The sequence below is a fragment of the Gymnodraco acuticeps genome, unplaced genomic scaffold (genome assembly GCF_902827175.1).
Source record: "Gymnodraco acuticeps unplaced genomic scaffold, fGymAcu1.1, whole genome shotgun sequence".
Classification (NCBI taxonomy): Eukaryota; Metazoa; Chordata; class Actinopteri; order Perciformes; family Bathydraconidae; genus Gymnodraco; species Gymnodraco acuticeps.
Window position 1 is genome coordinate 162,321 of NW_022990400.1, and position 16,905 is coordinate 179,225.

General features: G+C 39.7%; 1 protein-coding gene across 3 annotated transcripts in view; it reads right to left on the reverse strand.

Annotated features, from left to right (window-relative positions):
- Positions 1-1,480: 1,480 nt before the first annotated feature.
- map4k2 (mitogen-activated protein kinase kinase kinase kinase 2) overlaps positions 1,481-16,905 on the reverse strand; it is a 41,270-nt gene continuing 25,845 nt past the window's right edge. For 2 of the 3 annotated variants that reach the window (XM_034224834.1, XM_034224836.1), the window contains exons 16-32: positions 16,448-16,486; positions 16,006-16,039; positions 14,309-14,465; positions 12,467-12,645; positions 12,239-12,280; positions 9,378-9,462; positions 9,171-9,250; positions 7,474-7,534; positions 7,277-7,400; positions 6,151-6,209; positions 5,971-6,074; positions 4,606-4,783; positions 3,643-3,711; positions 3,478-3,564; positions 3,327-3,397; positions 3,180-3,235; positions 1,481-2,957 (exon numbers count right to left, since the gene is read on the reverse strand). In XM_034224834.1, the coding sequence (XP_034080725.1) occupies positions 2,870-2,957; positions 3,180-3,235; positions 3,327-3,397; positions 3,478-3,564; positions 3,643-3,711; positions 4,606-4,783; positions 5,971-6,074; positions 6,151-6,209; positions 7,277-7,400; positions 7,474-7,534; positions 9,171-9,250; positions 9,378-9,462; positions 12,239-12,280; positions 12,467-12,645; positions 14,309-14,465; positions 16,006-16,039; positions 16,448-16,486 (1,513 nt within the window). In that variant the 3' untranslated portion in view covers positions 1,481-2,869. The remainder of the gene's footprint in view (positions 2,958-3,179; positions 3,236-3,326; positions 3,398-3,477; positions 3,565-3,642; positions 3,712-4,605; positions 4,784-5,970; positions 6,075-6,150; positions 6,210-7,276; positions 7,401-7,473; positions 7,535-9,170; positions 9,251-9,377; positions 9,463-12,238; positions 12,281-12,466; positions 12,646-14,308; positions 14,466-16,005; positions 16,040-16,447; positions 16,487-16,905) is intronic. The other variant, XM_034224835.1, reaches the window with a different exon arrangement.

Sequence of the window (16,905 nt, forward strand, 5' to 3'; positions counted from 1 at the left end):
TTTTTAGACAGATTTAGCAAAAAAAACCTCTTCTGGGGCCATTTGGGTGGATTTTCCTTATCTCTGGCCCCCCTTCTTCTATTTTGACATGTGACATTCTCTTTCTGACCGTTAGAGCCAATAGAATCGAAGGGGAATCTCCTCACACACACACATGGCAAAACGAAAAGGTGGGGGCTTTGCGTACACAGTTTTGCTCCAGAGTGAAGCTGTCTCTAGGTCTGACATCTCAAAACCGAAAAGCAGATTTATTGCTCATGGATTATCAGAAATCATTCAAAGTGACACAGACACATTGGATTAACCTATGGATTAACTTCAGCAGCGTTTTTATCGTTTTAATGCCATTGAAGACCAGTTTAGACCAGACTACCACACAGGTGAGCCATGTTAGCGTTTTTAGCTAACTAGCTCCATATGTTTTGATGTACGTTTTTGTTGATAACGTCGCGAGTTTGCATCTTTCAGTGTCGTTAGATTCTGTGTCTCCTTGCGATCATAAACGATGTGTTAGATGTGCACCTAGGATAAGTAATAAGGGAGCTAGGAGTGATTATCGGTGCAGTAATAGGTTAGCATTTTTCGCTCAGGGATCATTTAGATGCTTCTTATGAGACTTGTGTTTTGTTTTGGTAAAAAATGGTTTATATCGTCAGTTAGCTGAGATTATTCCCGTTAATCTGGTATAACACATTAATAGGTTCTTAAATATTAAGATGCCCTGAGACACAGTGTCATGAGAAAAAAAAACAAGGGTACCCGCCGGCGGGGACCTTGGGGCTTAACAGGTTAATCGTAAGGCATGGGTGATGAAAGCTGCAGAGAACATCACAAGGACGGAGCTGCCATCCATGGAGGACCTTTACTCCCAGTGGCTCAGGAAGAAAGCCCTCAGGATTATCAAAGACCCCCATCACCCCAGCCACAAACTGTTCAGTCTGCTGCCGTCTGGCAGGCGCTACCGCAGCATCCGGACAAGAACCACCAGACCAATCACATGAATCTCTCGCCCCGGACACACAAGTACGCAGTTTGATTGGCTAGAGCTTGTACTGGCATATGATTCGATTGGCTGACGCTTCCGCCGAAGCTTAAAAAGTTGAACATTGCTTAAAAAGTTGAACATACAAATGCAGTTCGGCGAAGCGTGACGTCACCCCATTCAAAGTGAATGGGCAGAGGCATTGAAGCTTCAACGCACGCCGCTGTGTGGATGGGCCGTAAGACTGCTTAATGCCTGAGCTTGCACTATTTTTATTGTTTTTTAATTTTGTTTTATGTCATGTATATATTTATGTTTTATTGTTGGAGGAGCCTGTGACCTAAGATTTTCATTGCACAACTACAGTATACTACTGGGGTACTGCTGTTGACGGACGTGGCCTACCTCAGCTTGCTCCACACATGTTTATTTAGATTTATTATTAGATTATAATCACATACGCAACCAAAGGGACAAAACTAAAAAACTGACTCCAAAGGATATTAAAACGTTTATTGTGCATATTACAATCCCTCCATACAATGAGCAAACGGTATTGTTATATACTTAAAATGTATACACAATTACAATAAAAACATCTTTAAAAAACAAATAACCATATGCATATTATGTCCTTCAAGTATCTCTTAGGGAAAGGTGAGTGTTACTTGTACAGCTCCCTTTCCATAAATAACAAATATCATTACACACACAACTCTGATGTAGTGGAATTTACATTTTAATCAAACAAGCAGAAGTACACTTTAATTGCATTCAATTTCTATGGCACCTTGTGTGTACATTTAGCCTATGTTCAAGTCCCTTAAGGATAAGGGACAGAGTCACAGGTAAAGCAGTGTGTGGCCTCAACTGGCTGCAATGAAAGGACCCTTCATCGTTCTTGGGTAAGTACATGGTTACACACACTGTTTGTAATATTCAAACTGACAATGTAATTATGACTGAAATGTTGTTTCTATTTTTAAGCTAGCTTTAACCAGATCATGTATATTCTTAAAGAGGGCTTCTCTCATATTTGTATAGAAATAGGTAGCTACTGGCTGATACAATTTGAACACCTCACATATTAATCAACACACCAAACAATGGATGTGGTCCCAGTTTAAAGTGAGAACAATCATTTACTTCTTTGGCATGATGACATATGCTGCGTTCAGGGCAAATGGGTTGGATGGTATAGGGGAGAAGGATTTCCATGTTGACAACCTGGGAGTATTTACGTCATTAAAGCTACTTCTGGTTCTATTAGCCACAAACTTATCATTAAGCATAAACTTAGTTATATTCAAAGTTTTCCAAAAATAAAAGTCTCCCTTTCACAAATATGATTGTGGTGGAGAAATCATGGTGAATAAACCGGAAAAAGCTTCAGTTTCAGTTCAACCAATGGAAATAAGTCTTAACTTCCTTTCCCTTGCATTTTCATGTCATTTATGCAAATCGATATTTCTTTAAGGGGTATTCAGTTTAGTTCATGTAATGGGTTGATATAAGTCTGCAGATGTGCTATCACAGATGTTATGACCATGTTTTACTACAGTCTGTGGTGCATGATGACATCAGTAGACAGTAGCACACGTATTAGCAGGACTGGAACGTTTCCCTGCGGCAGTCACACTGAGATTAAAGCTGGTATTATGAATTGTTTTCCTACATGAAAATCTTTTGCACACAAAAGTTATAAACTCACTTAGAAGGTCTCTTTTGTACATGTGTGGCGCAGCGACTTGAAGTCTGAACGGCTAACTGAATTACAAACAGAGATGTTCCCCTCGAGTTGTTGCTGGTGTCTGGACACCATTTACACCACTGAGCTTTGAAACTCCTCTCCAGTGTCAGTTTGGGAGAAATAGCCTCCCTTTCCTCTCAGTAGCTGCTCTCATGTCCGGTGAGGATGTACAGGTTGCTCAGGGCTGAGGGCTCGTCTGTTGGTGTGCTCTGAAGGATGATGTCCCTGCACAAGGTTAAGAAAAAAAGGAGGACAAATCACAATGCTCATTTAAGAAGCACAAATCACTCTTCGAGAATTCTTTAAAGAATTAAAAACGATTTCTTGATCTTCGTGATTCATTGTATCTTAGTTTATATTTTCTTTAACTCAACTACTCCAAGTATTACTGCTGTTGTTTCATCAGTGAAGGATGTTGGTATTGTCACATTCGTGTATCGTCAGTACCTGTTGGTTCCTAGAACTCTGAAAACTCGACTCTCATCTGTAATCTCTTGTGTAACCTGCAGATAAAGATGGAAACACATTTTTATAGACACAAATATGACAAACACAGCTTAGTCCCAGAAGGCCTTACATCTTAAAGCGAGTCACCTCATTTGAATGAAAACTCCTCCCTTTAAGGCCATGCTTCCAGAAAGCCAACACACTGTCCTGCAGGCAGACTGGGAGAAGATTTCAAGTCACTCATTGGTCAGCAGAAACAGGAAGTGTCACTGACTGTTTTACGCAGGATTGTTTTTACCTAGAGTCTCGATTGGGAAGTCAAAGAACATCTCAGCTGCCAGCTCTTTGGACGGGAACCCTCGCAGGTTCACTATCTTCACAGTTTCTGCATCACGAGACCAAGAGACAGAACATTAAGAATCGGTATGATGGATTTTGAACGTGTTGAGAGGGAAAGACTTACTTTCTAGCGCGATGAGGACAGTGTCTCTGTCCATCTGGGTGACCTGCACGGCCCCCAGCGCTCCACTGTCTGCAGACACACAGACAAGAGTCAGACTCAGCTTTACAGGGACAGCAGAACAGACTGAGGGGGGTTCATCTCAGTTACTCCTCCATAGTACAAAAGTATTTGAATCAAAATATACTTTTATTACAAGAAGTAAAAGTACTCATTCCGCACATTGGCCCATTGAAGAATAATATAAAGTATAGAAGAGTACAGAGGACAGAATCATTATAAGATAAATGTACTTTAAGTATCAATAGTAAAAGTACTCATTATGCAGAATGGGTCTTTTCACAGTATTATATTACTACGGTTATCATAGTATCCTTTTTTTCATACATGTACTGTAAGAGAATTTGAGTATTGTAGTTTATCAATGTGGACCATATCTAGATACTACATACCGTGTAAATCAGGAGTACTCGACTGCATTATACGTAACTGTGAGTGATAAATAAATGTAGTGGAGTATGATATTCGTCTCTGAAATGTAGAGGTACAAGTATAGAGTAGCAGTACATTGAAAAACTTAAGTAAAGTACAAATATTTCCAAAAAGTACACAAGTGCAATACTTGAGTAAATGTACTTAGTTACTTTCCACCGCTGACAAGCAGCTGTGGGCGGGGGGAGCATCAAAACGTATTTTAGCCATCTGAAATAAATCAGTTGATCTGTATCAAGTATATCTTGTTTAGTACATTTCTACAGTTTTACCTTGCTGTTCCTATGTGTGATTGATCATGTTTGAAATAAGAGTTTACACTATTGTTAGATTTTATGTCCCCTATTTTCATAAATAAAGTCTATTAATCCACCTATTATTTTTGTAACCACTGCTGAAGTCACAAAATCAGAAACAGAAGATACCTCAGATAACCTACTTGTATAGAAGCGTGAACAGAGACAGCCTTCCTACCTGGAGCTGAAGTGGGCGTGCTGTTCAGCTCGATTATGTCAAACTGCAGCTGCTGGCTGTGCGGCCTCTTCCCGTTGCTACAGTCCCTCACCCCGACACACAGCTGGGGGAACTCATCGGACACCAAGACCAGCAGCTCGAATATCTGCAGGGAGTCAGGCAGCTTCATCGCTATGTGCTGCACGGAACACAGAGGAAGAGGAAGGTTAGATGAAGATAGAGAGGAATGGGATTCATTCAAGGTTTTAAAGTGGGACATTAGATTTAAAGGTTTAAAGGCTTTATTGTAATAAGCACAGTAGCTACAGTTTAGCTATGGCAGTGGAAATCTTAAGTTCCAGGCTCCTTAAACAATGCAACATCAGCATATATAAGACATATTACAATTCTTTTTTTTTTAAAATAACAATAAAATAGTGCAAGAAGAAACAAAGTAGAACAAAATAGTGTAAGATTATCCTTCAAGACCAATGTGCAATGTAACCCCCTAACCCTAACACAATAATAAGATTTATTAAAATAAAATGTCATTTAAATATTGACTACTAGACCCATTGTATGCCTTTGTCTGAATGTCTTTCATTTTTGTATAGCACCTTGAATTGCAAGGTGCTATATAAATACATTTGCCTTGCCTTGTATTACATGACATGTTACTTGTTAGACGCTTTTATCCAAAGCGACTTACATACTCAGTACTGTGGGCAATCCCCACAGTAGCACTTTGGGGTGAAGTGTCTCAGGGACACAACGACATGCTGACTGCAGTGGGGTTTGAACCTGTGACCCCCTGACCCCAACACCAACGCACAAGCCACTGCACCACACGCCTCCCTTATATCAGGCAATCCCTGGAGAAACTATAGGAAAGTGACATTTATTTATAATTATTTGACTGTATTAAGTACTTAAATTGTAAGTACAATTTTGAAGTACTTGCTTTACTTGAGTATTTCCATTTAATTATACTTTGCATTTTTACTCAAAATTGTACTTACATCTTAAAGGTAAATAATGTAATTTGACTCCACTACATTTATTATTTAATGTTTTATTTATTAAGTTTAAGTGACTTTTCAGATTAAAATGGTTTTGCTACTTTTAGTTCACTAAACGATCTAAATACTTCCTCCACCTCGCATCATAATCCAGTCATTTTATATTCATGATTCTGAAATGGGACTTGAGCATAATGAGTACTTTTACTTTTGGTAATCAAAGTATAATTCGATGTTGATACTTTTGCACTTTTATGTAGTATTGCTGCTTTAAGTACTTTAAGTACACTGCCTTAGTTGATCTTTTCAACATATTGCACAAAGACGAATGCATGAAGCACTTTCTTGGTCTGAAAGCAGTACAGACCTTGAGATGCATGAACTTCTGCAGCGGCTCGTACCAGAGCAGCAGCACCAGGCCGGAGGGCACCGCCCCGCAGAGGAACGTGCTGTCAGTGTACGGGTTCCTGGCTGAGACAAGGGGGGGGGGGGGTCTGTTGGTGTCACTGAATAATCACAGAGAGCATCTGAAGCGTGCGACACTTACCTACACTACACCTCTTGCAGCCTTTAGTGTCGGGGATCTTCACAGATATCGCAAACTTTCTGTAGATTCAGAGAGAAAACACAGTTTAGTACAAGAACAACTTAATACACTGTATCTGTTTATTCCAAATATCTACATATTCAAATACTATTACAGTATACAGAACATATTCTGCTGTGTTTAATTTTGCATTCGGTTTTATCTTGTTTTTTTATATGTATGTTTTTTTTCTTATTCCTGCATTCAACAGCACCATTATATATTTTATTATTAAATGTTTAAAGCTACCCAGCAGTTTTTAGGGTATTTAAAAAAACTCACCTTTACCAAAGTGATTAATGCATTGTGAATAATCATAATGAATATGATTTTGAGAAGGGCCGTACTGTATACCGGGTACTTCGAAGTTTGGCAATGTCCATCCATCTTCTCCCGCTTTGGCAATGTAAGTATATTTAATGATTCGTATTTGAATTTTTATTTTGAATTCAGGAGGTTTACTTTAACTGAGCATTTTACGCTGTAGTTTTGTTATTTGATTGAACTTTTATTCAAACAGGAAAGTGTCATGAGATTAAAAATCTCGTTTGCAAGAGTCCTGTTACTTCTACTTAAGTAAAAAAATCAGAGTGCATTTTCTTCTGGCCTTTGAATTCAGGTGCAAAAAATAATAGTACAAATAATCAGTGGTGGTGTCAACAGCTCTATCATTACATCTTAACAGTGTCACTAATATCCAGGGCTGGGAGGGTTACTTTAAAAATGTATTCCTTTACAATGACTAATTTCCTGTAAAAAAATAAGTAATGTGTAATGTGACGATTTTCTGTTACTTTAGGATAATCAGAAATCTGCTCCCCCACACCACTGCCCTCCCACCCTGGACACAAACTGTACATTCAGTAGATGACAACATTTTATGTTTTTTATTTTCTCTATTTATTTGCACTGCATTTGATATTAAGGGAACCCAAAAGGAACAGAAAGTAATCAGGCTGCATTACTTTTATATTTTGATACTCAGATTAGGTTACTGATTCCTTTTTTCCCATGTAAATTGTAACAGATTACATTTTTAAAGTAACCCCCCTAACCCAGCCAGGTCCATGTCCTCCTGCTGGTATACCTGGAGCTGATCCTCTCGGTGAAGCGGCTGGTGTTCAGGGACAGGCTGCTGGTCTTCTTCTGCAGAGTTCCTCTCTGCTCGAACAGGGCCGGCAGGCTGTGGGAGAACAGCTGGGAGGACTTCCCTGCAGGAGACAGACTTTCTTAGAGCAGGGACAACATGTCTCACTGTCCTCTGAGCACAGAGAGAGGAGTTACCTGAGACAGACATCAGCACGTTGTTTATCACGTACAGCCAGGTGCAGCGCTGAGGCAGAATCTGTGGGGGGAAAACAGACATTGGATCTTTCCTGAGAAATATCATTCCTGGTCATATCTCCAGTCTGGGTGGCTTGTTGTCTCATAAGTAGGGCAAGGCAATAGGGGAAAATCAAATAGCAATATATTTTCTTTGAAACACCTCTCAATATAGAGAAAATGGTAAATGGACTGTACTTATATAGCGCTTTATCCTTTTAAGACCCCTCAAAGCGCTTTACATTACATGTCGTTCACCCATTCATACAGAGCAGTGTACCTAACATTCACACACCATTGGCCATGCCATCGGGAGCAACTCAGGGTTCAGTAGCTTGCCCAAGGATACATCGACATGTTGACTGCACGGGCTGGGATCGAACCCACAACCTTCTGGTTGAAAGACGACCGCACTCCCTCGCAGCCACAGTCGCCCTAGTAGGGCTGACTATAGCAGTGTTTTTGAAACTTTTTTGAGCCACGCTACACAGCACACCAACAACCAAAAAAATGATATTTGGGGACATTTATAAATGTATGCTCAATAACTCTCGTATTTGCGGTAAATCACTTTTTTTTAATGATCTTTCGGCCAATAACTGTTGTAACAATTGACGGTTTTCATGGTTCAAAAACTGACATCCATAGAAAGGCTAGGTCTCATTGTCAGTAGGGATGGGAATTTGAAAGCAAATGTATATTCGAATATTCGACCCCCCAAAAAACGGTTAACCGGTTAACCGAAATGTACATATCCTATAAAAAAAAATTGGGTAAAAAAAAAATGGAAATAAATACATACATGTTCAAATAAGTGTAGAAACCAAGTCGAATTTGTCAAATGTATTGAACTGGTGATCACAGTTTGACAGCTATAGGTCTACAGCTTTCATGTGCGGAGGCGATTCACAATCAGGCCAGCTGTAGAGAAGACCCTCTCAGCTGGAACGGAGGTTGCCAAGCAGCGCTTATTGTTGTTTAGGCTGGCCACTCATGTGTCGCGAGTGTTGACAGGGGGCGGGGGAGCACGCTCATGAACTGTTAGCGCCGGAACCTCACAACGGCTGCGGAGGGCATTTGCGCCACATTTGGGCCTAAGATGAGGTTTGAGTCTGAGTGATCTGCGTGTAGGGAGGGGCAGCAGCCATATCATTAGCTAGAACTAGCTAGATCTGATGGATTTGGACATAAACGCGAGTGAAGTATAACCGGACACGAGAGAGAGAGAGATCAGCACCTGCAGCTCTGCCCGCTGTGAGGGACCGGTGAGCGGAGCAAAACACACCTTTAGACGTCAACTAACACATTTAGCTATGGCACTGTCGTATACATTGAATTATTCCATTTGATCATATGTAATCAACTTAGGCATCACTCCCAAAAAAAAAAAATGTATACAAATATTCATAACTCATATTCGAATACCTGAATAATTTCGAATATTCGATTAATCGTTCCCATCCCTAATTGTCAGCAGGGGCATCTGCAGATGAATTCCACACCAGATATGTTATGATACTCGCAAGTTAAGCACAATATGAGATGTAATCTGTTCCTCTATCTTCCTCTATAAGGGAGCTAGCAAGGACAATTGAGTAGATTGACAAGATTCAACTCTTCTAAAGTCCCTAGCTGAGGTCTTTGTGTTCTTTCCTTACCTTCTCTAGTGTATCTTCATGAAGTTCATTCAGGTTCAGTGTGTAGATGCCTTCCTCTGCCCCAAGAATGAGGTACTGATCTAAGAAGGAAAAGTGTTTAAAGGGGGAATTATTTCCATCATTTCATTGATCTTGGTGTTACTTTTACAGTTGCTTTATTGTGTTTGGAAGTACATCCGTTGGAGACACAGGATATGACTGTCTCACCTCTTGTCTTTGGAAAAATCCATGTGACAGCGCAGTGGATTTTAAGAGGACAGCCGTTGAAGACTTTGGAGAAGCAGGCTCCCATCTACAGAACCAGAGAGCAGCTGATCACTGAGGGTCCGACATGTTAATGCTGACACCTCCATTTACTAAATCCATTCTTACCAAAAAAGCATGCATGATTATGACAAGTATTGTATCACCAGGCTTGGGGAGTAATGGATTACATGATCAACTGTTTCGCTTATTCCATGGTGAATAATCAACAACAACAAAACGCACTTAAGAGTTTTACTCATGCAGCAGCACTTACAATGGTCTGGCTTGTTCGAAGTAAATATGTCGGCACTCATCTTGTGGTCTTTAGTTTGAATCTTGATGGTTTATTGCACTTTTTATAAATCGCTTTGGATTAAAGCACATGTGTCAAACTCAAGGCCCGGGGGCCAAATCAGGCCCTTGGTGGATTTAATTTCGGCCGCAGGATAATTTTTAATTGCTATTAGATCTGGCCCGCCGGTATATTGCACGCACACCTTCACTCCATCCTGAGGGTCTCCTCAGCTCAGAGCCTGAGCCCAAACATTGATGACCTTGCACCCGAGATGAGATGCCAAGTATCTGAACTAGCATCACAGAGCAGCACGCTGAGTTTAATGGATGCTTCCTTCTGCACTTTCTCTCACGACAACAGGGCATGTTTGGTTTTCTCTTTGAGGGGAATTGTTTTGTTGAAGCTGTTGTTGGCCTGTGGGAAAATGTAATCATAAGAAATGACTCTGGAAAAGCTGCAGATAAGAAATGAATGCAACTGATTATTTAATGTTTCATGTTGTTTTTATAGGCAATCATTTAAGCTTTGTTAGTTCCAGGTTTAATATGTGCAATAAGTTCATTTCAATACGTTCTGCAATAAACATTGAACCAGTCCGGCCCTCGACTAGTACCCATTTTTTTATTTTGGCCCACTGTGTATTTGAGTTTGACACCCCTGGATTAAGGTGTCAGCTAAATGCTATGTAATGTAACAGGATTACGTAATCAGGATATGAAAAAAGGGTAACTGTATTCCCTTACTTCAGTGGTTCTCAAAGTGGGGGGCGCAGAGGCAGGCCAGGGGGGGGGGGGGGGGCGCGAGAGACCAGGAGGAAAAATGGTTAAAAAAAAAAAAGATTAAAAAAAAAACTCATTTGAAAATGTATTGATTCGAAAATAATATGATACAGTACAGTACTATTACGTCTGGGTCTCTGTGTTTCATTAAAGCTCGGCTCTGTGTGTGTGTGGAACGAGCCATTTTGTGTGCGTGAGCGAGAGAGAGAGCGCACCGGTACCGGAGATCGTTGTTGTTAGCTTCTGGTGCTAGCGAGCTACGCTAACAGATATAAGGAGTTTTTTCAACAACAAAGTGGAGGAGAGTCCTCTCCTGTCAGACTGAGAGACTCAGTGAGCTAAAGGACTCTCAGTGTTATCTCAGTGGGTCTCAAACGTTTTGGTCACCATTAATGTAAACAATTATTTCTGAGGCACATTATATGATCATTATAGTTATAAAAAAATAAGAGAATAAATGAAAAACAGCTATGAAATACGACAATATGACAGTAAAACAAGAATAAAGTTTAAAAGGGTGATTTGTAAAATGTCCATAAAGAAAAAGTAAATCTGTTTACAGTTCTTTTTCAAATGGGTGTTGAGAGAGGTATCCATAGATCTCTTCATTTTGCTCTCAAAGTGCACCAGATTGATGCATTTAACTTCAATATTTAAAAATAAATCTTCCCGGGGGAGCTTGCCCCCGGACCCCCCTATGTGAGGTCCACACACCACCTACAAAAATAGCACTTGATTATCGAGCCTTCATTGTAACAGTCGCGGGAACACTGTGTATATGCGTGGGGAGTGTTGCAGTAGAACATTCCACTGTAGTGACCGGTACATTAATGGGAAACCCTAAATGTTTGAGCACCCTCTATGAAACGTCAAGCTACCCCACAGCACCCCCAAAAGAAGTCTCTGACGCCGCCACTGAGCCTGACTATTTGTGTTGGGGGGGCCCGACTTTTTTTTTTCTCCAAAGGGGGGGCCTGACAGAAAAAGTTTGAGAACCACTGGCTTAGTTACATAAATAAATATGTAATCAGATTACTGTTACATTTTTTAAAAAAAATGGGGATTACTAGCAGGATTACAGTGTATGTTGCTTTCATTGAGACTACTTTCAGGCTTCTTTATTTTAAATGTACAAGGTGGATTTATCAAACCAAAAATCTGTAATAATAACACATGACACATTTCTGATCCTAAATATCTTGGCTTCTTCTTTTCTAAGGTTACATTGTTCTGTTGTCTTACATAATACACTTCAACAAAAAACATCTTTTTGGAATTGCATTTGATATTGAGGTAATCCAAATGTAATAGAAAGAAATCAGGTTACATTACTTTTATAATGAGATACTCAGATTAGGTTAGTGATTACATGTAACTACCAATTGTAAGGGAATACATTTTTAAAAGAATCTGTACTGTCCTGTTTTTCACTCTGACTCTGTTACTGCTTTAAACTCTTGAATGTGTGATGCATAAAGGTCCATCTTATCTTATTAAAAGTTGCACTAGGATATACTACTCCAAATATACCACGCAGCGTCTGGACGATGAAGTTTCCAAATATACAGAATACCTGCATTTAGTGGAAACAAAGACATCCAAACCTATGTGACAAAACAGTGCAGCGATAAAAAGGTCTTTAAACAAAATGTGTTCCTAGTGCAGCTCGTTCATGCCATGCGAGGAAGCTGATCATGTTAATCCATTGGTTTTATTTTTGGTCACATGCTGTTAGATTTCACACTTACATGGACTTGAGGGGTAGGAGGAAGTCCATGACAATCAGCCCTCTAGAAAGGTCAAAGGTTACACACACACACAAAACATAGGGGATGATAAAAACTGTAAATCAGATGCATTAAAAAAATCAAGATCTTGTTTGGTTGCGTGATTTGTCACCATTAGACACACATGAGGAAGTTATTATGTTAGCAGATCACACAGCTTATTGAGGTGGTCCTATGGAGTCCACTCACAGCGTCCTCAGTGTTTTTCCGCAGCGTGCTCCACTCGGGGGACAGCTGCGTCTCTTTTCTCGGTGAGGAATCAGTGGAGACTTTCCGATTCTCCCCTTCAGTCGGAGCGCCCCCCCCAGGCAGACACGGGTCACTGCAGCGCTGCCTGATGTCCTGCGTGGCCGAGCACCTGGCCAACACTGGGAACACAGGAGAGGAACAGGAAGTGATGTCAGGGGCTTTGACCCGCCCTGGGAAGGGTCTCACTCGCAGTTAAGATCTCAGACTTTACGAAAACAACCTTGTTTTTCTTAGTTACTGAAAGGTCTATATTTCTTTAGTGAGTTTAAAGTTATTTTACCAGTGGTGGAGAGTAACTAAGTACATTAACTCAAGTACTGTACTCTATTACACATTTGAGGGTGGTGAAAACTGCAGAGAACATCACCAGGACGGAGCTGCCATCCATGGAGGACCTTTACTCCCAGCGGCTCAGGAAGAAATCCCTCCGGATTATAAAAGAGTAAAGACCCCCATCACCCCAGCCACAAACTGTTCTGTCTGCTGCCGTCTGGCAGGCGCTACCGCAGCATCCGGACTAAAACCACCAGACTCAGGGACAGCTTCATCCCGCAGGCAAAAAGACTGTTAAACACCTGAACTGTTGAAACAATTTCACAACATTCATCTGCTACTTAGTCATTATTTATCTATTATCAATATATCATTCCAATAACTTGTATATAGACTCGTAATGCACTATTCCACTTTTCTTTTTTTTAAAAACTATTCCACTTTTTTGTATTACTTTGAATATAATATACTTTAATATTGCTTTAATATTGTCTGCTTATCTGTATTATTGTGTTGCATTGTTGGAGAAGCCTGTGACCTAAGATTTTCAACGACATAATTACTCTGTAGCTATGACAATAAAGAACCTTGAACCTTGAGGTACTTTAATTTGTAGTAATTGATTGGCAGAAGAGCGTTCATGTTTAAAGCCCCAACTGACTGGAATACTTGACCTGCTGCTATTAGATCTCTTGCATCATTGGGTTTGTTTAAACATGCATTGTTATCTCACTTTCAACTGGTCTGTACTTGTTATAACTGATATTGATGAAACTGATTTGCTCGACTGCCTCTCAAATTGTAATGCTTGTATGCATTGCTTGAATTGTACTTAACAGACTGTATGTGGTTTGTCTTGTATGTCATGTTTTGCATTTTGTCTTTTTGTTTATGTATGTCTGTAAGTTGTTGCTATTGTCGGGACCCCCTTGAAAACGAGATGGTGCATCTCAAGGGGTTTATCCCAATGAATAAAATGTCTATATATATAGTTTTCCCAACTACAACTTGAAAGCAAATGTTACCCCAATACATTTATATTACAAATGTATTTACTAGTTACTTAATACATTCAGATTTTGACACACAATAGTTAAGAAAATATTTTTAAATATGATTATTTGGTATGGATCAAACCATCCAACATTATGTTTAAGTAACTAAAACCATGAGTCGGTTATCAGAAAATGAGTCTTTTTTCTGCAATGAGTACTTCTCCTTCTCCTAATACTTCATGTACATTTTCCTAAACCTTTACTACATAGATGAATAATATTAAGTTTGAATAAAAAATAAATAGGTTCAACTTAATATTATTGCTTTCAACTAATACAGTAATGTGGAACCTGTTAATATAGTACATTTAATTAAAGTCATGTTTAATTTGTTCTGTGTAGTTGGTTGATTATTTCGATGCAATTCATGCAACGCGCTTTGGGCTGTGTGTGCGTAAGCAGCTCTAGAAATGAGTAAAGCTGACTGAGTACTGATGGAGTGACAGTGAGGTACCTGTGGGGGAGGGGGCGTCAGCAGGGATGGCAGCCTCAGGTCCCAGGGTGCAGCTGGGTCTCAGCGTCAGGTCGCTCTCCTCTGCTCTGGGACTCAGAGAGCTGAAGGCCGGCAGCGAGGCTGTGGAGGGGCCGAACAGACCACTCCTCCTGCCCCCCTGAAACATAGCAGCACACATGAAACACTCTGGGGGGGTCATGGTGGGTCTGTCTGATTGTCCCACCTCGTGGGACAACTGCATACTGTACACTGATACTACAAAGTGTTCATCGTGTGTTATAATGTTGATAAGTCTGTAGTGAGGGCATCGTCATCACGTCAGTAGGACTGTCTTTTTTAAGTGTTTGTGTCTTTATGATTGAATGCACTTACTGTAAGTGGATTTGGAAGTTACTCAATCCACTTACAATTCAGGTGAATACATTCAATGTAATGTAATACTGCTTTTTGTTGCAATGTTGCATGTTCAGGTGACTTATTGTGCACTGTACACCACTTTGTAGGTTTTCAAGTAAACTTATGAATATATATAAAAAGTAAATAATCTATTTAAATTCACCAACTCTGTGATTTAAATCATTTTAATAGATTACAAATCTTTCCAGGAAATGTCTTAGGAAATGATTTGAAATATTAGAAATGAGTATTCTCATTCATAATATCATGCTAATGTTGCTCAGTCAGGTCTCAAACGTCTGCTTCCTTGTTTTCTTCTCCATTGATGTAGAAAGGATTTATTTTGGGTTCTTTTTATCAGTGATTCTTCACAAACTGTGGATATGCTAATGACACTGCAGCTGATGGATTTACATTGTAATCAATTATCATACCACGCATCAATTATTAAAATACCGTATATAACTTCATCTCAAATCAGCATTTTTTGTTGATTGTAATTACTAAGAAATTGCTGTTTTAACCAATATTTCGAATTTTAAATTAATCTACTATCCCAAGCAATAAAGATGCATTATTGTAATTGTGTGTGATAATGTGTTTCTTTTCTACAACATGATGTCAATTATAATGATTTCTGACAGGCAGGACTTTATCAATATTATAGTATATACTGTATTTACTAGTGTGTATAATCTATAGTAGTGTAAGGTCATAATAGTAGTAACTGTATGTGAAGTTTAATGGATAGATTCAGTGCCTTCGAGTGACAGAATGATGTTAGTAATGGTGCTCTGATAGTCTGATGGTTAGGGCACAGACCTGCACATATTGTCACTTTGATTTCCACCAGGGACCTTTATTGCAAGTCATTCGTTTTCTCATACGAGACACAAACATAATGGCAGACAGCCCAGGTGGTTTTTGTGTCGAGTCTTTGAGTGAAATGTTTGAGGCAGTTTATTATATTAGCGTTTGAAAGAGAGTTTTGAAGTTAGAGGCGACAAGAAAGCTAGGACCACTTGTTGATGTTATTTTTACGATCTGATTAAAAGGCCACCAAAAACACTTACAGTTTTTATTTCACATTTCAGTTTACTATACTTTCTTCTGTTATGTAGCCTAACATTGTAGAATGTTTATATGATGTAAATCTATAAAATGATAAATATTTTATTTGTAAGTTTTTCTACTGATGTTTTTAGGAATAATACATGTTTTTTAGATGTGTACATACTCAAACCTTGGATAGAATCAGTACATAGTATGGAATTGGACCACAGTGTAGAGTTAACACTCACATCAGTAGAGGGCGCCCTCCTGATGGTTAAACTCCTGAAAGAAAAGGGAGCAACAATGTTCTGATCAGCCTCCAGTAACCTCATCAAGTCTCTTAATGACATGGAAAAGGAGCATAATGGCAACAAAGGCATATGCTGAAGATGCTGAGGGGAGGGGAGTAGCAGCAACACAAATCTTAAAGAAAACACCAAAACAAAAGGAGACAAAAAGCCCAAAAAGCAGAGAACAATGGGTTTGTGCTGAATCATATCCACATCATGGAGAATTACAGCAGGACTTTGGGGAGGGGGTTAGCGGAGAGTGAACACAAACCCACTGATGATGCTGAAGAGGTTTGGCATTAGCTCATATTCACATTGAATTATAATCACAGGTTTATTTGAGGTGAATTGATGAGGGATGGGGGGGCGTTAGAGGCTGGAGTTGATGGGCGTGGCCTACCTCAGCTGCAGAGCTTGCTCCACACATTCCAGCAGGCTCCTGCAACAGGAAGACCTGGTGTTTATCTGCCTGAAGGGCCCTAACAATGGGGGGGAAGGAACCAGAGGCCCACTGCCCGCGCTCTCTGGAGCCCAAAAATACTGCCTATATTTGGGCTAAAACTGACAATATTTGCTAAATGTTCTGGTTTATTACAAATCGTGTCTGAATTGTGGCCATCACTACTATCAGAAATCCCAGGATGTAGCCAGAATATTAGAATTGAAATGTATTCTAAATGTAGTATTGTGTGGTTAAATCGGTTTTGTAAATTTCCCTCCAAAATGTATGCGAGTATGTCAAAACGGCCAGGCTCTGAAACAACGTTTTTAACAAGGTGTATTACCTACATGTTATTGTATTGTATTCATTAAATATGGCAGCTCTGATCATTTACCTTCAACACAGCATGTCATAAA